This window comes from Ammodytes marinus (assembly GCF_949987685.1).
Source record: "Ammodytes marinus genome assembly, chromosome: 8".
Lineage (NCBI taxonomy): Eukaryota > Metazoa > Chordata > Actinopteri > Uranoscopiformes > Ammodytidae > Ammodytes > Ammodytes marinus.
The window spans coordinates 15,105,670-15,133,416 of record NC_137212.1 but is presented as its reverse complement, the minus strand read 5'-3'; the positions used below and the strand labels follow the sequence as shown (position 1 = coordinate 15,133,416).

Genomic DNA, 27,747 nt, shown 5'->3' with positions numbered 1-27,747 from the left:
CCGCTTATGTTGTGCAGGCTGCAGCAACCAAAGGCAGTTTTGAACGATAGGAATTGAGCGAAGTGTTTGTTTTCATAGTCAAACCGGTACACAGTAAGCTCCCGCCTTTTTGGCTTCGACCTAACTGTCGTTTTTTTGCCCGTCCGGTAAAGAAGTAAGTGTTTTCATGTTGAGCACAGTGTTTGCGTGAAGACTTCCAACTGGCGACTCGCATCAGTTCGCCCGGAGGGTCATCGTCAGCGACGACACCCTCTGCTCCGATAGCGTCAAGTGTTTAAAAAAAATGACCGGAGAGAAGATCCGCTCCCTGCGCAAGGACCACAGGCCGAGCAAGGACGAGGACCTTCTGGAGCCCGACGAGGAGGCTGCAACCGGGACGTTCACCGCTTCCAAGACGAACAGCAAGAGCAGGGCGAGTAAAATATTTAGCAACCACAAGTTAGTCAAGTCTTCCTCCACGCAACAACATCAACAGCAGCAGCAGCAGAATCAACAGACGCAGATTAATGCCAACAGCAACACACTGTCTACATCTGATGTTATCGATGACAATAACAAAAACCCCATTATCCGAACCGGGCAGGACTTTCCGGTGCATGAATGTGTGTTTAAAGGAGATGTCCGGCGCCTGTCTTCGCTCATACGGACGCAGAATATCGCCCAGAAAGACGTCCACGGTGAGTCCGCCGGCTGTTTATCTCAGGATACCAAAACATTCATCATGATCTACCAATTCCATGGTTCATTAAAGCTTAGTTTTAGTTAGCTTATCGGCCCATCAGTTTTCAGCAGCTCTGGGAAGTAGGTGAGGCTTCTCCCTATATAGATACCAAAGGCCTGGATAACTGGTTCCCAAAATGAGTAATAGTTTGCTTCATTCCATTTTTATTTTTCCGAAAGTAGGTGCCTTTTTTAAGGTAACAGTTTAAAAAAGTGTTTATGAATGACGAGGATTGTTTTCATCAGAAGCTTCAATGCCTCCCCCCACCATACAGCACTGAAATCCCTATCAGAACAAGTTCCCCAAACTCTTCTCAGATAAGCATATTTAGTTGGTCCACAGCCAAAAGTCAATGTGTTTTTGTGTTTTTGCAAGGCTTTGGGAGACTGATTGCACCTCTTCTGCAGGGCAAAGTCTGCTCAAATAACGCCACAACATCCAAAGAAGTCCCTGAACTGATGGGAGGACAAGTTGGTTTTGTTTCCGGTTCACTTGCTGAAACAAAAGATGGCATGATCTTGTGTGCAATGTCAGCCCTGGAATGGTGTTTGTCTTCAAATCAAAGCTTTTGCATTGTGTAACACAACAAGGTGTCATACAGGGCAGCAACAACACAAGCCTGTATTTTCCAAAAAGGTGCCTGTCTTGTTGAGGGCTGCTGTGGCAGAGTGTTTACGCTCACATTAGTTTAGTAACAAGTCACATATGTTGTCCGTCAAAACAGTGAGCGCCGATAAGTCAAAAGGTCTGTTCTGTTCCCATTGGCCTAACATTAACCACACATGCCCATAATGATGCAAAATTATGTGATTATTTCTTTATATATCTTATCCACTTCACTTGAACATGTTCTCACTTACTGTACCAGTCAGTGGTTGTATGGAATTATTCAGATACTACTATTATACTCTGTTGTTGTTCGCTATTATTTGGACTGCAATAAAGGGTTATTTTTGTTATTTATCAGACAATTTGGTTTTGATTCATCATTGTCTATGAAGACTTTGCTTGCCTGTCAACTTATTCAAAGCCATTCAAGTTTCAGATATTAACAGGACAAGGCAGAAAGTCCTCCCATTTGAGAAACTGGAACCATTTTTGGCTTCGGATGAATGACATTAAGCATTTGATATATTATCCAAATCGATGACTTGATGATTGAAGAAATAGCTGCAATGAAACTCACAACAGCAAGGTGTGTGGATTATCTAAAGTAATAACTAGGAATGAATTTCCAAAATATAATTTGAGTACCAGTAATACAAATTACATTGCATTCACCTCTATTCACTTGTGTACACAGCCAACATACATGTATTGATATTTTGGTGAACTTACATTTTCAATACCATTTACACTGGCTGAGTAGGCAGGGTTTAGTGTCTTGCCCAAGCATGCTTGTGCTGGTGACGTGTTTTTTGTTGTAGTGCCATTGCCCTACAGATGCAGTCCATCACAACATCTAGTGGGACTGCTAGCTGATCCCCAGCTTATGTTTCCCCCACATCAGTGCTTCAGTTTGGCCCTCTTTACTCTGGATGTTTGCCTGCCGCTCTTCTCCTGGAAGAGGAGCCTGAGGGAGCTGACGGGGCAGTTTGGCTTCCTCTTAAGGGATTTTTCCAACGCTTATGAGGCACATTTCATATTCTGGGAAGAACACCTGTGCTTCTCTGAACACCTGACTCACAAGTTATTTATACAATTCAGTGTTTACTTTTGGTTTTTGTTTCTTAACAAGCCATGTCCCTGTCAGTTGAATGCAGCTTTTTTTGACCGTGCAGTAGGATAATAGACTATACTATTGCTTGTCATGGGGGGGGGGGGGGGGCAACAACACACAATAGGCATATTACCATATTATTTGAAATATAGTGGTTTTATGCTTCCCAATTTAAAACATGTTTAAAACATTTATCTGAAGACTCAGTGAGACGGTGAAGGCTCAGTGCAACAGAGGTGTTTCTTTAATGTTAATATCAAAGGCGACGACTGACAGTGTTTTCTCTCTTTCTATAGGAAACACACCATTGCATCTTGCCGTCATGATGGGGCACAAAGGTGAGTAATGTTTAAAGATGCAACTCCATGTTTAATTCTGTCCCTTTCTGTCTATCTATGTTGCTTTTTCCTCCATCTCTTCTGTTTGTGTGTGTGTGTGTGTGTGTGTGTGTGTGTGTGTGTGTGTGTGTGTGTGTGTGTGTGTGTGTGTGTGTGTGTGTGTGTGTGTGTGTGTGTGTGTGTGTGTGTGTGTGTGTGTGTGTGTGTGTGTGTGTGTGTGTGTGTGTGTGTGTGTGTGTGTGTGTGTGTGTGTGTGTGTGTGTGTGTGTGTGTGTGTGTGTGTGTGTGTGTGTGTGTGTGTGTGTGTGTGTGTGTGTGTCAGTTTATAGTCTTTGTAATTGCATTAGGCTGGCTAGGCACCACCACAGACATTTGTCACAGATCTCCAAACAAATCCCATAGAGCAAGATGCTAATGCATGGATAAAGAGGTTGTGTTTACTGTTTATGGATTTCAGGATTGAGCAAAACAATTTTTTTTTTCTTTCTTACTCATGTCCTACATTCCATTTAATACATTTACAGTATATAGAGAGACTATTAGAATATTCTTTGTGGGGATAAGATAATGATGACAATGCAAGAAATCGGACCCTCTCAGTAGCCAAAAACTAGCCTGGTTCTACCAGACCATCGCACTTCATTTCATTTGTACAGAAGGTCTGTAATCGCTCAATTGACAAACGTTAACTCACTTGAAGGCGGGTGTTTGTTGAAGTTTAAAACTATTGGATCTGCTCAGTGCCACTCTGGATCTGCCAACCAACCATGTCATGCGATGGCTTCTGAGCCACTCCTTCTGTTCGCTGATTGGACCGGCAGAAATCTGTCCGGAGAAAACCTAAGAATACACCGCAGACCCAGACTGGCTACTGAAGGGAACTGAAAATTGAGCGGAAGTAGTAGGCGGGTGGTGCCAGGCTAGCCAAAAACTCTAGTTTTGATGAATTTTCGACCACTGGCTTTAAAGACTTATAATTTGAAGCTATAAAGGGAAATCAGCTTTAATAAGAAATGCTATTTTTCACTTTCATAATATTTGCTTTGTGTGTGGTTATTAGTTTCTCGCTGGTGTCTCTTGTGCTGAAGAGGTTCAGTTATTATCATGCTTTCTTAGTACATGTGAAAAAAATCACACGGCTGGTACAGCTCTATATGTTTTCCCGAAAGACCCTGGAAATTAAAAGCTCTGTATTTATGTAACGCGTCCTAGAATAACAATCAGTTCTGAGTAAATAATGAATATGTCATCATGTGTGATTGCTTTATGGAAAGAAACCTTTACATGACTTTGTTTTAGGCTGAATTGCACCGGTCCTACTGAAAGCATGTGCATGAAATATTAATGCACGGCCTCCTTTTAGTGAGGCAATGCCTACATTTAACATCACATGGAGTCTGGAGACTTAAGTTCAGATAGAACATGCTACTGTAAAACAAATCTCCCTCTATTTTGCAGCAGGATCTAGGTGAACAGTTCAGGCATAGGGTTACTTGTTCTGCTCGTTCTCATTAGTTAAGTGTTAGTCGAGTGTGGGTTTCAATTGATCTCTCGTTTGTTCAGTTCTTTTAAGTTCAATTCCTGACACGGTAGTGAAGGCCCTGTCACTATATATTGGTCATTCAGACAAGAGCGTGTGCTGAAGTGTAGTAGCAGGCAGGACACTAGGAATTGGATTTGCTAATGACTTTGCCTATCTCTTGCCCTGAGCTGGTACCCAGTCCTCTAGGGATGCTCAGGCCAGACAGACAGGCCCAAGGCAACAGCATGAGATCATAGTCTGGGTGTGGCACGTCTGTTGGGATGCAGAGGACAAGGCCCTCTTTGTGTATGTTTTTTATTTACGAATATAGACCATTGTTGTCAATAGCAGACACTTAATAGAGAATAATGCAGTTGATATTTGTGGTTCCACTCCTGCCATTGGTAACAAATGAAGTAACCGAAATTGGAGTTGAACATCACTATACATGCAAGGCTAAAAAGTCGGTGTTTTTCCCTTTTTACTATAATACATCATCTTTTCCAGCTCTAATCTGCTAATTATAACAACCTGGTATTTAGGAGACTTGTGAGTCGCTGCAACTGAACTAATTATACGTATTGATTGACATTAGTTTTGTCTGGAAAAGAAACTTAACATTGGTTTGTGTCTGTCAATTTTGTCTGGAAGAGCAGCAGCAGGTTCGCCTCAGAGAATGTGACAATGGGATTCTTCGGCCCCTGTCTTGTGTGGTTCGGTCGCTGAGTGTGCGATCGATGGCGAGGAAGTGAGCATAACAGCCATTTCATATATGTACTCAGGCTGTATGAGAATGGGTGGTGATGGTGGGAGTTTGAGCAGCCTCTTTAACAAGTGCCCAATCTGTAGCCAATGCACGTAGTGTCTTGCATTAGATTAGCACTTCATTTCTCCACCTTGCTCTCTTTCCCTCATTCCCGTGTTGGAGTTGTATGTGACCTGAAACTGACCTCTGTGCATCTGCTACACATTGAATTCTACTGGGAGAAACCCTAGCGAGACTTCCTGTTATCAGTATTCTGATGACTGCATGTTGGATTGAACTGTACAGCAAAGCATGGCTGATTAGTCACAGGCTGAATTGGGATATCATATATTTTAATCAAACCGAAAAGATCCTTCAGTATGTATGATGAAGGCTATTAATAATATGAAGCTCGCAAGACTACACTGTAAGAAATTTCCCTGTAAGAAAACATTAATCAACTGGCAGCAGGGTTGCCATTTTCTTACTGTTAAATTAACATTATATGACTGTCACTAAAATTGACAGGATTATACTGTTAATGAAGAAAACTGTATGAACCTGTTTTTTCAGTAAAAAACAGTAATCAACTGGCAGCAGGGTTGCCATTTTCTTACTGTTAAATTAACCTTATTTGACTGTCACTAAAATTGACAGGATTATACTGTTAATGAAAAAAGGGATGAACCTGGACTAAATGTTTAAGTTGTTTGCACCGTGAGCGAAGGGGATGTTATATTTCATTGGGCAGATGTGTTTCATCCCTATTTAAGTTTACTATGTCCGCTATTTGTTCAAATGCTAAACACAGAGAGCAGCTTCTGTTTGTTACTTCGAGACACTTTTTTACAATATATCAAGTTCAATGGAATGATTAATTTCTATTGTAAATTGTCTCCTGAGTTGAACTAGGGATCTTGTTTAAGATTTCCACAAACCGTTTGTTATAACCAAAAATAACAGTTAGTTCACACAGAAATGTTTTATTTAAACAAAATGCATAGTGAGGTAATGGAATGAAACATCCCCTTTACTGAGGGTGCAAATAGCAACATAACAAACGTTTAGTCCAGTGTAAGTCATTGTGGGAAAGGGGGCGTCTCTACAATACACTTTGTTGTGCTTACTTGATTTATCTAAGGCAATCCGTTTCCTTCATTCTACTGAGTAAACACAACTCTTCAGTTTAGTAAGACTAATTTGGTTTAATTACGTTAACTGCAATTTCCATTTCCAAGTAGATTTAACTCATCTTCAAGTAAACTTAACCAGAGGATATAAAGTAAACAACACTTAATAGTTAAGATGTGGATGGATGAGGATTAATGTAGAAAATGGTACAAGCTTCACATGTGCAGGCAGCTCATGTCAAGTTGTCCCTTCTAAGTTTGATGGTAAATTAACAGGAAAGTTCAGTATTTCTGAAAAACATTACCATTCCGTAAAATAACAGCAAAGGACTGTAATTTAACAGACTGCCTTTTATTTTAACAGTTAAATGCTGTTTTTATAAATAACAGGTAAATGCTGTTGAAATCCTGCTGTAAATGTACAGCAATTGTTTACAGTGTAGATAGACAATAGGCTAGAAAGCTAGATAAACTTCATACTGTTGTTGTTGCATGGAGAAAACACAATGAATTTGTCAACTTGGAAAAATATATTATACTGATTATAATAATTGTTAAGATTTTCTGCAATTTTCAAACATTTTATTGGCAAACCAAATGATCAATCAATAAAGTAATCTGTGGATGAACCGCTTAATAAATAAATTGCTAGTTGCAGCGCTTTGATAATAGATCTACTGTGAAAATTGGAATCTTTACTAGGTTTATCTACATTGGACAATATGAATCGGTAGAACAAAAATATGAAAAGTGAAAATACATACAGATATTGAACCCATATTTAAAGCATAACAGCCATGTGTCCATACCAGGGTCCATACACTTTTAAATCAATTCATTAAAAGATGTCTCTCTACTACTGAAGCCAGACCGGAAGCTTGCAGGTTGGCAGCTCAGGACATTGCCTGGCTTTTCTCTCCACGCTTATGTAGTGAATGTCTGCTAAATGTTGTCATTATTATTATGACACAATCATTGGATTTAGTCAGGTGAATAATATATAGGTCAGAGGCCTGAGGAAATTCAAGGCTTACTCATCACAAAGCCAATCGTTCAAGCACATGGCCACCTGTATTTTCTGGATATCACCCTCTGTTGTCAGCTGCTCCATTCCGAACGCTGGCACTTAGCCGACTAATGCATCAACACAGTGGTTCTCTGATTTAAGGTTCTTTGTGAGGCACTTAGTGCAGTCACATCCAACCTTTCCGCTTCCATTTATGTTATTAAAGCATCACATTTGACCACAGTAGTCAATCTTCGTGAAGTGGCCAGTGTGGCCATCGTTTCGACAATAGTCTGCACTTAATATGCAGATCACGTTGAGCAGAAATGTGTAGAAATGTAAAGAAAACTTAATTCAGACAAGTCATGAGTAAAGTCTTTGAGCCTCAGCTGGTGGGAAATCATTGACTTTACATCCTCCTAACTTGGCTTATTTTTTTGATTTTTCTTTGCCATCCTTCCACCTTGAAGCAAGCTGCACATTAAAGCTGTTGCCTTTAATTGTTTCTGTCTAGAATATCGCCCGACTGCATCTGGTGCTGTCACAACACACACTTTGCTGCTGCACTCTCGGGATAGCCACGTTCCTTTTTGTTGTGTGGGTAACCTGTTTAATTAGATAGTGTTTCAAAATGCATTCCTCTCCTTCATAAAGAATGTATGAGACCCTGGCCTCTTTCTTATTAATAAAACATAGTGAGTGAGTATGTAGATCAGAGGGGCGACGTGGTATGTTGGTTAGACTGTGACAATGTTTGTGTGTGTGTGATGCTCTCTTTTCAAAAGGTAAACATTATTATTTCGGCTTATTGACACCATGTTGACTCGGTGAGAACACCTCTTCAGGCAGGTTTATTCTATTTTATAGGCTTTCATACCGTTGTTCAGCAGAGAGACAAGTCTCAACACGAGGGCTGTAGTAACCAGTTAAAATGTGTTTGCATGACTAATAGGGCTGAGTCAAAGGAAACAGACTGTGCTGAGAGCTTCTATGCAGCATGTTGTCAGCCCAAGCGATCATTTAGAAAAAGGCTGGTCCAACAGCTGTAATGAAGCCAGAGTTCCTGCCCCATCAAGTGGAAGCCCTACATAGCCACTCAGCAGCAGACTGTTAAGAGTAAGCAAGTGGTTTGCCGCTCACAGACAGGACTGTGACCGCTCCCGCCTTAAGAGAGCTGAGACAGAGCTGCACAGGCGCAAACAATGCAATGAATGATGTCACGGCAAAACTGACAGCTGAGCCAGAACAACAGGCTTCACTCTCGGCTTGCTGTGCTTGGGGTTTGTTGACAGGCTGCCCGGAGAGTGAAGGGATGTTGCACCGCACTTGCTGCCGATCTTGCCAAAGAAAAGTGACAAAGCTCTATGGCCGCTTTTTTCAATTGTTGGAAATTGGAATCGAAGCACAGCCCGGCTCGGATGGGTTACTCACATCACAGTACTGCCTGATGTCCTTTTGATATTTTAATCCCAGAGAATGTATCTTTTCCTCCATTTAAAAGCAGTATGGACTCTAAAGCAGAGATGCCAAGTCTTGTGTAACTGTAGGGCCCATATGGCTCAGTTGTACAGTTTAGGGGTCAGCTTTCAAGTCAATCCTACTGCACACAATCTGTCCCCTCCTCTAAAAGCAGGATTGTTTACATATAATCAGTGTGCTGTCACGGCAAACATTTACAGATTGTATGGCACATGTGTGTTGCACACATAGAAAAGTTCAAGTGTCTTCGTCTTAATGTTGGTGGTTTCCTTTCTTGAAGATGAGGTAAACACAACGTTAAAGCTAAGCAGTTAAAATCAGTGTCTTTGCCTTTTTTTGTCTGTTTTAAGGAGGGTATGATTGAGTGATTATGTCACTATAGCAACACCAAAGGTAATGAGCTTATGGTCAATGTGGGATGTTAGTGTGTCCGTCTCAACATATTAAAGACCTGTTAGTATTTAGATGTCCTGTGCCTGTTTGAGGTCAAACAGTCATAATTTCCTCCTTTCTTTACTCTATGTCTGTGTGCTTTGTGAATGTGCAGCACCAGAAAAACAAATGAGCACAATCATATTGAGCAAAATGAGGAAAGTCATATTTACCCATTGGTGTTAATCCTTCTAATAATAAAGGTCATTTTTGGTTAATACCACACCACTTTTTACGCCGGTTTTTCAGTTTGAATTTGTTTCTCTCTAGTTAAAAGAAAGCAGATTTTCCGGAATTCCTAGGAGTCACCTTTGAGATTAGGTTTGATGCTAAGGAGAAGAGTTGATTTTAGTCTGGTTAAAACAAAAGGGGGCTGCATGTATCCATTTGGAGGAGTTGGTTCACACTTTTATCGCCTCCCTTTTTTTGGCCTCAATTAAATGTGTCTCCAGCACCTCCTGTGCAAGCAGAAAGCTGCAGCCAGGATTTAAATCTGTGAAAACAGACACTTTGGATGATCCTTCACTTGATGCTTGTTTTTGTTTTTTTACAAAATTGCCAGATCTTTATTAAAGCACATAAGCAAACCACCATCCCTAAGCAACCATGTACTTACCTTCCAGACTTCTGTTATGGCATTACCTGCTGAGTCTTGTTTGGCAAGCAGTGTATTTATTTTAATATGTTCCTCATTCCTCTTGTGCTGTTTGTGCTCATGAGACTTTTGTTTGCATTGCATATACAGTATGTTGCTGTGTGTCTTGCTTGATGCCAATAGTAAAACTTATTATAAATTATGTTGTTATAAAAAAGTAATTATCCATAAATCTGACCGTCTTCCTGTCATTCTTACAGAGTGTGCTCACCTCCTGCTGGCCCACAATGCACCAGTGAAGGTGAAGAACGCTCAGGGGTGGAGCCCCCTAGCTGAGGCCATCAGCTACGGAGACCGACAAATGAGTAAGTATCTGACTGACTGATACTGGTACTGCTTTGTTATGCAGAAACATACCTTTTTAAAGCTACCGCGGCATATTGAGATAACATTGGTCAGTCATCACCAGCGTGGCTTCAATAGGGTCTCAGTTTTGGTTTTCCCATGTGAAATCAGCGAAGGAGAAGCGAGAGGGTAGGATCAACAGATGCAAATCTGTCAAAACAGTTGCCTCTGAACATTCATCCCCGCTGCTGCCTCCAAGCGAGGTCGTCACACCGGCCTGCGTTCTTTGTCCCCTATGAGAGAGGCGACATTCCTCAAGGCCCACTGGCTTTTGTGCTCCGATGAAAAGCAATTAATGAAACGTTTTCTCTCTCTCCTCATAGGCTGGTTATGCTCAAGCCCCTGCCTCGCCCATTCCTGTCCACAGTACCCAGTGGTTATACAGTAGGGCTGGGTATCGTCAAGGACATCGCGATAAGATACATATCACGATACACTGGTCACGATACGATATATCACGATATATTGCGTATCTTGATATATCACGATATATTGCGACATTCCATAAACAAGTTGCCTTGTCTAACATAACAGCACAATATATTGATAATTGCACAGACAAATGAAGTCAAAACTATTTCATTCACAACTTCCTTTACTATTTTCTTCCTTTTTTTTGGTTTTGGCAAATGATAAAACACTGCTGCAGTACAAATCCAATTCACTCTTGTACTAACTGTACAGGACACAATGAAAATTAAAACACATCAGTGTGCTTTTGTGACACAGTGAATCTTAAGTATTCTTATAAACAAAACTGATCTCACTTCAATAGTCAGTACCCTAGAGGCTCAGGCCTGATAGCAGACATGGGTTTGAATCTGACCCGTGGTTGTTCTCTGCATTGTATTCCCTCTGTGCCCCATTTCATATCTGTATCTCTGCACTGTCAATAAGGCCTTGAAAAGCAAAACTAAGAAATCATAAAAAAATTAATAAAAAAAAAATTGATTTTTAGTTATAAAAATCGATACTGATATCGCGAAACTAAGTATCGCGATATGTCGCTATATCGATTTGTTGACACAGCCCTAATATACAGTATATTGTTAGGAATTATGTTTCTGTAAGCATTTTTTTAGATGCAATAACTCAAAGTCTAACCACTTTTTCCATTAGACTGTATGATTTTTGTTATCTCAAAGTTAGCTTTTACATGATAGGGTCATTGTTATAACTGATATTGGCATATCACTGGTACATGGGTTAGAAGAGAGAGATTTTTCCTAACAAGTAAAGAAAAATCTAATCCCTTAATGCAATTTTGCAAAATTGTGATCAATAAATAGTTTCAAGTCTTTTCCAATATCTTAAATACTTTAACGTTTGTGCTGTTTAGAAGAATGAAGGTAAACACCACATGTTACGAAGAGTTCCTTCATTTGATGTGTTTGTATATACACACAAACTTGGAACAAAATAATATATTATTCATTTAGATTTTAACTGCCAAAGTTGGTGTAATATTGACCCCAGAAATGCAATATCGGTACAGCTTTGTAATACATTTCTTGGAACTTCTTGGCCTTTTCTGCATTTCTGTCATCAGGTTTGGCTTACCCTACCAGATTTACCAGTGTCTGTATTGACTGAGGCCTCTAATGAACTCCGCAACACTATTTTAAAATGTACTCCCTCACTGATAGGTCGCTACCTCGTTTGTTCAAACCATCGTATAATTCAGCTTCATGACATATTTTGTTTTAGGTTAAAAAGTTGCTCCATTCACTAATTTTCTGTCATGCTTAATGCAGCAACATCACGCACAACGCTGTCTGAAGATTGTACAAAAATAAACAATGTTGAAGATGAGGCGGGTTGAGGGAAAAACATTTTTTATTATGCAAGCTATTCACAGCACTTTTTAGCAAATATCTGAAAGAGTATCTGAGGGGTTTCTTTTAAATACATAAATAAAAATGGATGAACTTGGAAGTTCATTGTTCACCCTCCATCATCTGGATGCCCGATAAAGACTCTTTTTAGAACAAGGCAGGAGTCATTCATTTCATTGTCATAGCAGGTCCTGGTTCTGGACAACATAACACAAGTTCTTTACTAGGTAAGGAGCCAAACACAGAGAGTGGGGAAGGCGTCCTGAGAGAGTGACAGCTCAGCGGCTGGGCCTGTATCTGTCTGCTGATTCAGAAGATCAGTGGGCAATTAAAGGCTCAATCTGCTGACAGACACAGGTACATTAGGTCAGTCTGCTGGTCACTCGAATCAACAGCTTCTGTTGCACTGAAGCAAAAAAACTATGCCACTGAGAGTGACGGCTGCTGTTGTTAAACACTACTTGCCTCTTTGTGTTATTTAATGTGGCTCCAAAGTGCAGGGCAAGAGCCTCTGTTGTGGCAGCTCAACTACAGATGGCTGAGTCCGCACATTACAAACATATTCACACTTGGCCCTTCAGGAGGAAGGTGCTGAAGAGAGCTGTTAGTGTTTTTACCTATCCAGGGCAATACATGTCGAGCCCTTTACAGGCTGTAGCCATAGCAGAGCCCGGCCTAGCAGCAGTTATTCAGTATGAGCTGACTCAGTGTCAGTCAGGAGGAGTCTGTGAGGGAAGTACAGACTAAGGAGCTCTTTGTCAATTACAGTAAGGCAAAATTCCTGAAAAGTGCTAATAACTGGAAACATAATTTAGTTCTAGTAATAGAGTTGTCATTGGTATTGTTGTCAGATTACATTGAGAAAAAGGTTTGATTAATTTCCCTTGTTGTTAGCCCACATTTGTTGGGATTTGGTGTCTTTGTCGCCAGAGTTTTTAAATTTACTTTAAATTTGTACAAGGAGACGGAAATAGACTTTGTAATTTGTTTTCTTCAACAACAGCTATTTCTGTCTTCAATTGTCTTCCACTCACAGTTGTGTTGTCAGCTTCAGGAGCTTGTTTAAAAACTGCCACGATTATGATGTTGTTTATTAGACGGGGAACTGCCTGCTGGTTTCATGCTTTCTTACCTTCTTCTTAATTAAAAAAAAACCCACATTGGACCATATTAAGCATTAAAAAGATTCCATAACACAACAAGTGTTACTGTGTTTGAAAAACATGCTTAACATCATGTAAATCTAGACTTCTGATGGCTTTGACATCGAAACGGGATATGATGTTATGAAGACAACAATCTGTATCACTTTAAGTATGACAAATGGCTAACTATCTGTAGTAAAAATAAATGTTCCTTCAAAGATCAACAGGAATAATGGCTCTGATATAAATTTAAAAAATTATTTTCTGAAAGGGCATATGTGAGGCTAGGTGGGGAGTGTTTTTGTGGGAATTGATCACCACCACCTGGCCAAGGGTTGATTTTGTTTAGGTCTAAAAGTTTGTTTTCTTTTATAGCCAATTCAGCAAATATAGCCAATAAGCCAAAAGTACTTGACTCTACAGAGTCTTTTGGCTCCATAGATTCAATATTTTAAACTTTATTCAGTTTGGTCCTGTTTGCTGCTGCCTGCCTGCTTTGCTCAACTTCACAGCAACTCCACAACCTACCTGTGTCAATATTGACTGTTCTCAGATCCTTGGGGGAATGCCAGCAGCTGTTGTCCAGTTAGATCCAAGGCCTTAATTGTTAAATAGTGGCAGATTGTGGGGATTTAGATTCCAAATCCCCGTCCTCTGTCTCCTTTCATTAATGTGTTGCGGTGAAATTACCAAAATCTATCACCTAATTAGTGGCAGTAAAGTTACCTAATAAGTATCTGGGTGAATCAGCGCCAGGATGGAGTCACTTTGGGTTAGCTTTAAAACGGTTGCGTTGGTTTCTCGTCCGGTGGTGTGCGCACAGATGGTGAGATTGTATTCCTTTTCCTACGTAGAGCCACAGCGAGGATCAGGAGGAGCCCCATCCACAGCTAATGTCCACACTCATTAGGCAACCGGGCCACAAAGAGAGCCCCGTCGTGTGTGTGTGTGTGTGTGTGTGTGTGTGTGTGTGTGTGTGTGTGTGTGTGTGTGTGTGTGTGTGTGTGTGTGTGTGTGTGTGTGTGTGTGTGTGTGTGTGTGTGTGTGTGTGTGTGTGTGTGTGTGTGTGTGTGTGTGTGTGTGTGTACGTGAGCATGCGCGCCCGTGTCTCACTTGTTTTAACATTGTCAACACCCCCTCTGTGCTGCCTTGGGGGGAGCACCAGTGAGAACACAATGTGAACAACCTGTATGTGTATGCTGACTCACTGCGCGGAGCAGTGGAGCTAGTAATCATCCGGCCATATGTCAACCATTGCTTTTGAGCTCTGTAAAAAAAAAAAAGCGACGGTGTCACCCACATTGCATAACTGCATGATCTTTTCCTTACATGTCTCATTGTTGACATGATTTGTATAGTGAGTCTTTTCATGAGATAACACTGGTGGTGACACCCACATTCATACGAACTTTGGTATATTGGAAATACAAACCTACACTCACCGACCACTTCATTAGGTACACCTTGTTAGTACCAGGTTGGACCACCTTTGGCTTTTAGAACCGCCTTAATTATTTTGTGTTGTGCGTTCAGAAATGGTATTCTGCAGACCTTGGTTGTAACGTTATTCGAGTTACTGCAGCAGTATGCCCTTTCTCCTCTGATCTCTGACATCAACAAGGCATTTTCTTCCACACAACTGTCGCTCCCTGGATATTTTCTGTTTTTAGGACCATGCTCTTTCAACCCTAGAGAGTGGGTGAAATTCCCAGTAGATCAGCAGTTTCTGAAATACTGAGACCAGCCCGTTTGGCACCGTCAACCATAAAAAGTAACTTAAATCCCTGTTCTTCCCAGTTCTGAACAGGTGTACCTAATAAAGTGGCCGGTGAGTGTATGTGACACAGCAGGACAACCTTTGTCATGTTGGAGTGGAACATCTTCACTTTCCTTACATTAATGCAGAATTAATTTTGGCATCTTAAAAGCCCCTGTTTTTTTTTGTTCTGGTTTTATTGCCATGCAGCGAAGGTTTTACAAAATAAGAGCAACTGAGTGGATAAACTAATTTCCTAAAATAAAGGAATACATTTTGTTCAGGAGCAAGTTAAGTGGTGGGATCAGATTCAGCATAGCAAAAGGTTTTTCTTCTGGTTGAAAAAGGCCGTCATGGAAACAAATTACATTTCTCCAGTAAACCTTTCAGAGGTTTTCTGTGTAGACAAAAATCTTAAGCCTATGCAATTTCTTTTTACCACACTGCAAAAGCTACCTGACTGTTTATTTTTTGGGTCTCATTGGTGCTTCTCTTCATCTGTGTTTCAGTCACAGCGCTGCTGAGGAAGCTGAAGCAACAGTCCAGGGAGACTGTGGAGGACAAGAGGCCAAAGCTGCTCAAAGCCCTGAAAGAAGTAAGCTCAGTTTTCTGCGCCTGATGCCATTATTCTGTTTCTTTTCTCTAATCATTAAGTTCTCTTTCTTCTCATTCGGCTCCCATCCAATCTTCCCTCTTTCCTTTTCTTGATTCTTCATCTTATATCGTTCTCCTCTTCATGCAGAATACACACTCACAAATTCCACTAATGTCCTTCCCTGACATCGGCCTAGCTTCTTATTCACAACTAAGCACACACCCACACAAAGGATCAACTAGTCAAAGTGGAAGACATGGTGGTTAAGGCTAATTAAACATAAGGGAGATTTTGCGGCAGCCTTGTGTGACGCCACGTCTAAACACACACACACACACACACACACACATACACACACACTGTGAATAAGACTACAGACAAGCTGTTCAAAGCAACAATTATCCTTGACTTCAAGGTTTGTTGTGGCTGTTTCACTGGTACAGTGTCACACATAGAAACTTGCTGTAAATATTTAATCATGAAAAGACCAACTTGTATGCCTTCCAGAACAACTAGACAAGAAACCATTTGGTTTTGTTGTTGCAACCTACCATGGATGATGAGGCAGAGATGATATTCTTTCTGCGTTATTATCTCTCAAAGATTATACAGGCCTGTGAGATAATGAGCCCACCAGCACGACATCATCATCATCACCAAATGCCACGCTGAGACCACAGGTGGTGAAGATGAGATGAGAGCAGCTCATCCTGCCCTCATATTTCACAGGATAATTAGGCGGCTGAAGAGTTGTGTCAGTAAAGGCCGAATTCCACCGGCTGCCTCTCCGGTCCTTCTACGCTCCAGCACGGCAGTGGAGCTGTCTTTTTTGACTTTAGTCAGTGGGTGGGTTTGCACCACGTCCGCTGCACCGTCTCTCTGCTCCGCTGCTGCTCCAGCTGTCCGGTGAAATATGCACTGCTTCTATTTTTGCTGGATGCCGGAGCTCACCGCATCAATTTATCACAGAACACATCGAGATAGACAGGAACACAGGCGCCGACAAAACAATAAAACCTCCGGTTAATTTTCAAAATAAGACACTCGGTGTTCACTGCAGGTAACAATCTCAAAACAGAGACACATACAAGCATGTCCACTGTTCTTTTACTCGTTCGGATGGGAACAATAACCTTCCGTGCGTTCGTTGTTGTGTAAATAAATACCATATATGAGAATCATATTATCAAGAGCGATCGCCCGTCACTTTTATTACCTCGGGAACTCCTCGGTCTCGCGACTCCAGCTGTTCAGCAGAGCTGGCCGTGCCTGCTTTGAAAACGGAGCCGGTGGGTATTGACGGACGTGGGCGCACGGAGCAAAACCGTTAGACACCGCACGCGCAGCCAGTGGAATTCCGGGGTCAGGCATGATTTGTTACGGATGGTCATTCAGGCTCCTGTTAATTATGGCCATGTACTGTAAACTGAAGATCTCTGTTACACCATATTGGTTTTTATTCTGCATATATGTTTTTTAAATTAGCCAAGTCTCTCTCATATTTTTCTGTTTTTGTTGCACGTGAAAGCCATGAATCCCCCATGAACACACACGTTTTGCTAATAACAAATACATAGTACTTACAGACAATCACAGATAGCCCTGTCTTTCCACCCTTTTCATTGATTTATTTTTTATTGAAATTTGTTTGTCTTTATTTACAGCTTGGAGACTTTTACTTGGAGCTTCACTGGGACTTCCAAAGTTGGGGTGAGTGAAGCAGGTTGACAGAAAACATTATTGTTTTAAAGACTTTATCCTGTCTGAAAAGTTAACCCCGCGTTCTCAGGAACGGAGTGGTTTAAAAACTACAGAATGGGAAGATAAGTTTTGCTGAATGTAGAATGTAAATGAATCTTCTTGTTTAGTGACTGTATAGCTATGCCATGAGACACTTTAACTGCTGGGAGTCACCAGTCACCAACAGGCTAGAAACTCTTCCCCCTGCTGGACATGAACTGACACAACATATTTTAATGTCAGTGTACCTCAGTGGTATCTGCTAATACCAGAAGAATAACTTGTTCTGCAGTTGAACTTATACATACATACTGGTGAACTGTGTGACAGTAAACTCAATGTACCCACTGGTACAGCAGCATTTTCCTTATTTGCATCAGTCTGGTTCCTATGGGATGGTATTAGGGCCACAGGAGAGGAAGAAAAATTAGAGGAAACATTTTTTAAATTATACACTTCGACAAAAATGACCAAATGTCGAGAATAAAGATGAAATACAATTTGGAGATTAAACTTGACAGTTCAATACTGCGGTAAAGCTGTACAGATGTGGACAGATCTGAACTTCCGGGATCAATAACTCATAAGCAAAATGTTATTTAAACACAAAAGATGCATCTTTGCTACAACTTCATTTTTACCGAAACGAGACATCCTCTAAGGTCGACTAATAACTGCACTGCACTGTATAAGAGTGAAGGTATTTAATATTTTGCTTCGCTGTTGCGCTCATTAGACGGCACTCTCGTCTCTCAGCCCGCTGCACATTTTATTAGTCTAGCTTAGAGGACATTTTTGGTTGTAGCCCATTAACTGCTGTATGACCATAGCAAACATGCATTGTTTGTCTTTAATAACGTTTTACTTATGGGTTATTGATACTGGAAGTTCAAACCTGTCAACATCTGTCCAACTTTACCCCAGTTTTTACCTGTCGAGTTTGTTCTCAACATTGAATATCGTCTTGATTCACGTCATTTCGACTTATTTCTTGAAGTGCCTAATAAAAAGATTTCCTCTATAATAATACTCTTCGGCAGGCTCCAGAGTGTGAGCCAGGACTGAATCATGTCAAGTTTCTGTGTGTTTGTGAATTATTGACAAGGTGGGCAAGATTATGTAATGGATGTATGATATTAACTCGGTGTACACTGATTGCACATCATGCACATGGAAATGTAAAATAAATGAAAAAGGAAAGGCTTCGATGTGGTGACAGCCCTTTAAGTATTGTAATGTGTAGGTTAGAGAGCCAAAGTGTCTGTGCTCTGGGACGAATCTGGTTTAAACCAACACAGTCTATTGGGTCTGAGACTGTCAGAGGGAATCCTGGCGTCGTGCCCTTCAGGCCTGTTTAGTCTATGTGCATTTTCACAAAGCAGTCCCTCACAGAAATACATTGACTGTTAAAACACCTTTTGAATGATTTTTTAACGAATAACACCAAAGGAAAGTTTCTTCCTTTCTCTGACTTTGCCTGGTGAGGTATTAAATATTTAGATACAGAAAAGCAGGGTATGTGTCTCTCTATTCTACGGAGCTATATGCTACTGAGGCTTCGAAAGAGGCTGGCTCTTTTCATTATTGAGTGAGACTTCTAAATTTAGAATTTGTTTAACATGTTCTTGATTGTGTCTTTTCATGTTGCAGTGCCTTTGCTCTCCAGAATCCTGCCTTCAGACGCGTGTAAGATCTACAAGCAGGGCATCAACATCAGGCAAGTCCTGTCCACAAATGTTACGCATTCAGAGAAAATGTGTGAAAAAATGGGCCTTGTAACAAGAATATCGTTTGTGGTCAAAGTAAATGGGAACTCTTTGCTCTGCACATTGCAACTACTCCTCTTCCCTTTTCTCCTCTCCTAATCCAAATTAATTAACTAAAGTGTAAAATCGTAGCCTGGCAGAACAAGGGAGCTGTTTTACCTATGTTTCAATTGTAAATCAGAGCCTCATAAAAGCATAGTTACAGTGGTGCGTAGTGTACTGAGCTGCCTGTCTCACTTACAAAGCAGTAATTCACCTGTGCTGACACGCAGTCACAATGACTGGCCTACAGCTTGGAATCCAGTGCCGTGTCATGCCTTGTAGGCAAAAAGTTAACACCAGGCAGCTCTCACAGCCAGAGCATACGCACACACATCAACAACAATACCTTTGTTTTACTATGGTTAAATGTGTGACAAAATCAGTGCAAGACTTTATCCAGCACATTCACATATTCTTCTATATTTGGGTAAATTAACAAATCAGCTGCAGGTACATCTATCTAAATAATGAACATAGTGCATTAAAGTGTGTTTGTGGGTTGTTTTCTTGATGTGGAGCTTCTCTGAAACGGCTCTTGGCTGTCTTACTTGGTATTCAAAATGCCCTCCTATTTTCCCAGAGTTTTTGGCAGAAAAGAGAGAAAGAGGGCAGAGAGAGAGTGTGAAAAAAACCCTGTCACAGCAAGTTCATTTACATTTCCGTGCTACAATGTGTCAGACCTGTCATACCCTACGCATAGCACCTACCACTTTGTGTGTGCTGTTCACAAGCAGATCAGTTATTCTCTTTGCTGCCATGCCTCATCCAAGGAAAATCCAATTTTACAAAGTGTTGAAAAAAAATAGATTCTTGAAATGTGTCGCTGGTATCCCATGGCAATGATTACCATGCACATTGTCTCTAACCATTCAGAGCAAAGGTTTGACATCCATCATGGGTTTTCCTTGCTCACAGTTTTTAGACACTGTGTTTGCTGGTGTTTTTGCATTTGGCCAAAGTTAAACTCGGTTGATCTCTCTTGCTATCATCCTCTGTTTTCTTTTCCTCGTTTTCCTGTCTTCCCATTTCATCTATCCAAAGGTCCCACACTAAACCTAATCTCTGTATGTGCATATTTTATTCTGTGTATAGACTGGACACTACCCTCATAGACTTTACAGACATGAAGTGTCAGCGCGGCGACCTCAGTTTCATCTTCAACGGCAACGCCATCCCCTCCGAGTCTTTTGTTGTGCTGGACAACGAACAGAAAGTCTTCCAGCGGATTCACCACGAGGTGACTGAGACCTAGAAACCCACAGTCAGGGTTTCAAGTGACACTTATTTTCATCATATGCCATTCAATTTCTTTGTACATAATTTTTAGTCTTCAAAATGTCAGAGAATGAAGCAAAAACTGTCTTCAGAGATCTGAATGAAAATAATTAGTTGAGTCCAATTAGAAGTTAAAATCTCAAAACGGTTCATGTCACTATCAACTCAGACAAGGAAAAGCAGCGAAATGACTCAATTGATTTAATGATCAAAATATTTGATACATTTGCACTTAATACAATCAAGTAGTTTTTTTAGTGATTGCAGCTTTACTGAATGACTGAAGTTTCGGTTGAAAATAACCAAATGGTGGCAGTTTTACTACTCTCACAGCAGTAGTCGGTGGACTACACATGTAAGGTTTGTTCGGACAAAACATTTACTGTAAATTAAGTATCCGCTGATGAGCATAAATGTTTTCAGTGAGTGATAGGTCAATGTTCCCACATATTTTTTGTAGTGAAAGTGGAGACTTAGACCTGAAGCTGAAACTAGACAAAGGTACTACTATCTTTGTCTTGACCAAAGTGTTGGGGGGGGGGGAGAACCAACTGGTGCCTGTGAGTGACTGTGTAGTGTTCTAACACCATCCTGTAATGTCCAGGAGTCTGAGATGGAGACGGAGGAGGAAGTTGACATCCTGATGAGCAGCGACGTGTACTCCGCCACGCTCTCCACCAAGTCCATCACCTTCTCCAGGGCGCAGACCGGCTGGCTCTTCAGAGAGGACAAGACGGTCGGTATCAGCTGTTGTGTTTGGGTTTGCGGTGTGGTTTGTTGTTATCATCACGATTCTCACCACCACAGCTGCTGTTCCAGGGTCAGCTGTGGATCCAAGGCTTTTATCAGAATGTGGAATTTCTTGAGAGTATCTAGTAACTTGACCCAGACAGAAAGTTGGTCATTTGAGGAATTGTCTGGGGAAAAGGCAGGAAATGGAAGGTAAACAATACACAGGGGGCCAGCAGACAGATGTATATACTGTAAGACTGTATGTTACAGTTTGTGTGTTACATAACATCATTAGCCGTATATAATGGTTTCCAGCTGGTTTACTCAAAATGAGTCCAGACTGTTGAACCCTTCCCAACCTGTCTGACATGAAAAACAAAAGTATTTGAAACTGCACTGGCAGTGATAAATCTTTTGTTCTATGTAACCTTTTTATTTCCATCTTTTTTTTCACCATTACGCGTTATTAGCCTAACCTCTCAATGTTGTTTCTGTGTGTCTTCTTGTTATCTCACCCGGTGAGCCTCTCTTTGTCAGAGTGTGACTCTGGTTACAGAACTACAGTACTTCTATTGCCATATATATCCACCCTCCTGACCATGTTTCCTGCACTACATCTCCCACAGCAGGCAGGAGAAAGATAGTAAATCAATCAAAGGAGCATCAGTGGTGACCCAGGGAAGGAAGGACAGGTGAAATAGAGCACAGACAGTGCAGGGGGCATGAAGGCGGTGAATGAGTGATCTGGGTATTGCTTTCTATCCACCTTTGACCTCGCGACACAAGGGGAAATTGGTGACTCAGCAGGTGGTTAGGAAAGTTATCTAACAGTTTGTTGTTCTGCCTCCAGGAGCGCGTGGGAAACTTCCTGGCAGATTTCTACTCTGTGAACGGCCTGGTGCTGGAGTCCAGGAAGAGACGGGAGCATCTGAGTGAGGAAGACATCCTGAGGAACAAAGCCATCATGGAGAGCCTGAGCAAAGGAGGGAATCTCATCGAGCAGAACTTTGAGGTGAGGAGGGCACCCAGTGAGGCCCGATGGATCATCCCTTGTTATTGTAGATTGGAGTAAGCAGAGCGAAGGCTATTCCCTAAGGAGAACCTTCCAATCATGTATTAGTTCTTGAAAACTGCACATTAATATTAATAAGACATTACACAGAAGCCAATATGGCAACTTCTACCCTGACCATCCCTAGAAAAAGACACTGGATGCTTCTTTACTGTAGTTGACTTTACACACAATCTTACCTGCAAGGGAGTGTCCATTGAGGATACTGCCTGTCTTTATTGAAGAATTTTGGACCACTTTGACTTGTTTTAAGCATGTAATGAATTGGATATTATTATCCCAGTTCCACCAAACAGTTCTTGAAACTATGGAACCAGAGGAACTAAACAGAGGAAACGGCATCTGAAGAACCTTAAGAAGTTCGACCGACGATGGAAAATGGTTTTAAACAGCCAAAGGAAACAATGACACAGAAACAGAGTGAATCTATTGTTTGTATTTGCAGTTGCACCAGGTGTATCTGATGGTTGAGTAATAAATAAATGAAAAGGAGACGTGAAGAGCAGGACAGTGAGTGAGCATTTCATAGTTATCTATCTGTGTTATCGAACGTCCCTTAAGCAAAGAAAGTCTCGTCTACTCTTTGTCGGGAAGAGTGCAACAAAGCCTCTCTTTATTCACATTAATAAACAACAATAAATGTCTGTCCCTCGTACTAATAATACCCAGCGGAACACTAGCATCTGTGTTCATACAATCACTGATATTTTGCAAGTAACTGCCTCTCTCCTCCATAGAAGGAACTTGGAGGGGGAGGCGGTGCAAATGCAGGTTCAAGTCCTGGGTTCCTCAAAAGGTTTTGTCCTGTGAAAGTTCCTATGAAATAAAAGATAGCTGATAAATGCACATGTCAAGTGACTGTGTGACCCACTGCAAGAAGCCAGTTGGGAGAAAGTGCTCTGTGCATAAAGCTCCTGTTTACTTACCTGCAGCGAAACCACCAGTCGGGCCCTGAAACCGTCCTGTCCCGCTGGAACCTTGGGGTAGGAAATGAGTCTCTGACAAAATAAAAACCTCACCCTTCTCACCGCTGTATCTATACAGAGAGAAATAGCATGGACTTTCTGCAAGACTCTGTCGGTCACCTTTGCACGGTTTATTGGAAAATTCCTTGTCGGACTCCCCTGCTGTCGTCTCTTTGATGTTTTATTTGTTAAGGACATCAGAAACAGAATGACCCGCTGCCCCCCTCTCACTGTTGTTTGTGAGACAGGTGCACCCCCACCCCCCACCCTCTTCCACCACGCATGTTTCTGAGTCCCAGCAATGCCACCTAGTGATGAAAGCTACAAAGCTGCACCCGGTTCCCAGGGATCACTCCAAAACCCACCATCCCCTCACAATAGTATGTTCCAGAGTCCTGGTCTAAACACTGTGCATAAAAGCCCGTCACACAGGAGAAGACAATGCCTCTCAACCACTCAATAGATGGCTTTTAACTGCTAGTTTTTTTGTTGTTGTTTTTTGTTGACCCCCCCTGCCCTCCCCTCCCACCTGTTCTGTGCTAGGCTTTGTCTCAACACCATGTCCTCTGTTGGTGTTACACTTGTTGGATTCAGTGCCCACTAAAGTAAAAAAGGCTGTTCTTTAGTGGGTGTCGATGTGGAAGTGGTTTCTCCTTCCACCCCAGTGGGAAAATGGGAGGAGAAGGAGCAGCTGCTGTGACGTAGGCGTGTTTACCACAGCAAGAGAGAGAGCAGTCAGCACTACTTCTGTGGACACAGGGAAACGCGGGGCTTGGGTGTGGGGATTTCAAACACTATTGATTACATGGATGAGGGGCTAAAACCCATGGAGCGCTGGAGGGGCAGGACCAGCATACCAGCAGATCAGGGCCTCCGAAGGCTGTGTGTACTCTGTGCTCGTCAACAACACGCCAGAGCTGGCACGCGCCGTGTGAGAGAGCAAGAGCACATAACAAGGCCCACAGTGAAAACATTTCTGTGATGACCGCAGGGTGAAGTGGGAATGAAGGAAAACTTCAGCATATCGTTACGTACGTTGTTATTGCGCCCGCGTGCAGCAGACACCCGGCACAATCAGTTGTCCCATCAGCCACAATATTTCACCACATTATTCTGCCGTAGTTGCCCACAGCTTATCAAAGAGAGGTCAACTTGTGTAATTCCCCTTACTTTTTTTTTAACCCAAAGTTGGCAAGCATAGCCAGTTTGTTTTAGGTGAAACAGGTTATAAAGGTAATTATGGGTCAGTAAGAACAGATGGTTGGTTCTTGGAAAATACTGACCTCGCAGAAGAACTTACTCTATACAAGAAGGCAGAGACAAGATGATATTCATCTGGAAGCTTGGATTAATATTTTATATGAGGGAGGAGAGAAAAGTAAGTTTCTCCTTAGTTGCCTTGCTGTAGTGTCGAGTCACAGCAGATAATAAAAACGACTGCTATTGACACACTTTAGGTGAATATCAGAAAGTTACAACATTATTTACAAAACTACAATAAAGTACAATTTCTGAACTCAGATGTTTAACGGGGCACTAAATAATATTTTTAAGTCATATAGTGTGGAGGCCCAGTGGGCCAAACTGAGGTTACTGTAGGTTTAGTGATGCACCGGGGCCCTCTAGTGGCCTGTTTAAGAAAGTATGATAGAATCAATTCTTAAAATAGTATTTAAGAGTTCTCACTTCCTTAACTGTGCCCTTCCTTTGACAGTTGGGTTAAGCTTAATGTCAAAGAGTTTTCAGTTTCATCAGTTACCTCTTCTGTCAATGTTACTCTGGACCTTTTTGTCCTTTTGGTTGTGTGAAGTGTCCCTGCATTACTTTAGTCTGGGATCTGACCTTGTGTGTTTTCTCTCTCTATGCCTTTCAGCCGGCGAGGAGGCAATCTCTGACTCCGCCTTCACTCAACACTATATCCTGGGAGGAATACATCACCGCTGACAATGGAAGGTATGTGTCTACAAAACGGGAGACCAATTAGGGGACACAATGTTTCTTTAATTCATAGATTCATAGATACATTGAAATTGTGGAAGGAAGCAGCCACATTTCTTCCAAATAAACCTAAACTGAATTTCCCCCTCTATCAATGAAGTTGAATACATTACTGTAAGCTCTTCTTGGTGAGATTTGCCCTCTAACAGGTTGTTGTTGGTCTCTGTCTCCCCCTCAGAGCGCCTCATCTAGGAAGGGAGCTTGTCTGCAAAGAGAGCAAGAAAAACTTCAAAGCCACAATAGCCATGAGTCAAGACTTCCCTCTGGGCATTGAATCGTGAGTCTTCTTGTTAACTTGGCATCCGGATTGTAATTTTGTATTAATTTTTAAGCCACGCAGCCAGAACTCTCCTCTTCTGTGTATAGTGGTGATGTAAAAGGGAAAGTAGCTCATTGTTTCAGGTAGCTTTCTAGCTTCAAACAGTGCTCCAGGGATCCAATTTTACTGTGAGGAAGGTTTGATTGTTCAGTTATGAAAATAAACCTTAGGAAATTGTCACTTCTCTGACACACCCAGTTACATAGTGCACCTTTGTTTATATAATAAACAATTATAATTGGAACAGTCTACTACTGCCTAAAAAGGTGTGATAAATAAGCAGTCAAATTAGTGCTGGATTTGTGTGTAGTCCAGTTGATTTAATTGTTGTCTTTCCTTCAGGTTATTGAACGTTCTGGAGGTGGTCGCACCCTTCAAGCACTTTAATAAACTTAGGGAGTTTGTTCAGATGAAGCTCCCCCCTGGCTTTCCTGTCAAACTTGGTAAGCAGATGTAGTTCCAAGAAGCAACACTGTGGAAGATATTTTCATTGGATATCTCCTCTGACTCATTTGTTTCTTCTGCCTGTCTCTCCATTCCCTGCAGACATTCCGGTGTTTCCCACCATCACGGCCACGGTGACGTTCCAGGAGTTCCGCTACGATGAGTTCGATCAGTCCATTTTCACCATTCCCAGCGAGTACAAAGAAGACCCGAGCCGCTTCCCTGACCTCTAACCTTTCTGACCTGGGATCAGAAGACAAGCGTGCAGCATTATGCTACAAAACACACTTTTTCTTATTACAAAAAGGAAATTAAAAGAGGGGGGAAACAACGGTAAACATCTCAATCCTGACGACAGACAACAACAAGGCAGAGAGGTGGGCTGCTCCTCACGTTAGCAAAGTGTTTTAAAAGTGCACTGTTGCTGGTTGATGCGGCAGGAGGTGCAAGTATCTTTCAGCTGAGAGTCTGCAGCGTCTCATCAGCGAAATGGCATTGAAGTTGAAATGTGTGACAGCAGAGGCAGGTGGATTTTTCTGTAGGCAGGGTATACAGCAGAGGACAAGACGACCAGTTCAGTGGATGCTATGTATTTAAGTATGTAACTAATGTTTATAAAGGGAATGTGTTTAACTGAACTGTATTAAAAGCACTGATACTACTGTGTTGAGGAGGAATTTCACCTAAAACTAGAGGTTAAGGTTCTTCTTTCCTGCTTACGTCGATTTACCGTTTCATTTTTTGTGATATTAGATTGAGAACTGACACTTAAAATGATAAATTATGCAAAGTCTACATGTAAGACAGGCCTGTAAGGAGACACTTTTTTCACACTAAGTTCTTTTAAGAAATGTTCCCAAAGATTAACTGAACTCGCTCACTAAAATCTCACAAAAGTGAAAATGTTTAAGTGACTTCTTGAGTAGGTTAAAAACCTTAAAATCTGTTTTTGCAGAATTCCACTCTAACTTTGCACATTATTGTGTCTGCGTGCGTGCGTGTGAAAAACTGTTTTTTCATGGGCATGGAGTAGCATCACTGAACTTTTGGGCACTATCTAGATCCACTACAGCCATTCTACAATCAGCTGAGGTTGTAGACACTCTATTTGTAATAATCAATGCTCAAACCTTCATTTGAAATATTAAAGTTTTATCGCGGCAATGCTAACAATGTTATGGTACCACAAAGTTTTCTGTTTATTTTTTTGGTTTGAGTGGCAGCGGGTATAATGTATTATGTCTAATAATAATATGCCTTTTGTTTCTTACTACACCTTTGTAAACAATGTAACAAACTGCACAATATGATAAAAGGAGAAATTGGGGGTTGGATAGTTAGTAGATTTTAGGGGATGAATGAATGACTACAACATTCATTAAATTTTTACACACAACTGTCGCCCTGCACAGTATGTAGATACTTTTTTCTTTTAAGTTCTCTTTACTTTTTATTTGTGATGAGTTTGAGATGTCCTCTGCAGGAGAAAGTCGTGGACATTTTTTTTTAGTTAGTTCAAGGATGTATTGGTTTGTAGCTTTCACTGGCTGTGTAAAAGGGGTTATGGTGGCAGTTGCTATTTGTACATACTTGTAATGTTTTAAAGAAAAAGTGAATCTCTAAATTCTCCTGTCATTATTTCCCTTTGCACTTTAACGGATAAACCACCACCAGACGCGTGGAACAATCATTTCTGCAGGGTGAAAATCACACCAGTTTTCTTAAAGTGTGATCAATTAATGACATTTGACTGTAGGCTGGGAAAGTTGAACTCTTGTTTATAGCTGCTGTTATGGTTCATGAGCTTTTACTCATGTTGCGCTCCTAAAGTTTAAAAAGATGGCTTGCGCAGATTGGGTGGCTCAAAGTGTTAGAACAATGTGCTTATTCACATCCATATCAGTATAACCAAATACAAGTGCAGCTAACATTACTAGAAGTGTGCCTCCTGACTGATATTTTCATCCATT

The 27,747-nt window shown here is 41.3% G+C and overlaps 1 protein-coding gene across 1 annotated transcript; it reads left to right on the top strand.

Moving 5' to 3' along the window:
- Positions 1–27,734, top strand: LOC307254590 (ankyrin repeat domain-containing protein 13C). The gene is made up of 13 exons (XM_080033029.1): positions 1–677; positions 2,738–2,779; positions 9,949–10,053; positions 15,339–15,424; positions 17,089–17,134; positions 18,815–18,881; positions 20,065–20,209; positions 20,852–20,983; positions 21,830–21,991; positions 24,890–24,969; positions 25,193–25,291; positions 25,676–25,776; positions 25,880–27,734. Exons 1-13 carry the CDS (start codon positions 284–286, stop codon positions 26,008–26,010), a joined length of 1,590 nt encoding a protein of 529 aa, XP_079889155.1. The 5' UTR covers positions 1–283; the 3' UTR covers positions 26,011–27,734.
- The last annotated feature ends 13 nt before the right edge of the window (positions 27,735–27,747 follow it).

What these genes read in the sequence shown, in the direction of transcription:
- LOC307254590 (XM_080033029.1), top strand. Translation starts at nt 284, where the DNA reads ATGACCGGAGAGAAGATCCGCTCCCTGCGCAAGGACCACAGGCCGAGC. An exon ending in TGCTCAAAGCCCTGAAAGAA is followed by an intron (nt 15,425 to 17,088) that starts GTAAGCTCAGTT and finishes CTTTATTTACAG; the next exon opens with CTTGGAGACTTTTACTTGGA. An exon ending in CTGGGACTTCCAAAGTTGGG is followed by an intron (nt 17,135 to 18,814) that starts GTGAGTGAAGCA and finishes TTCATGTTGCAG; the next exon opens with TGCCTTTGCTCTCCAGAATC.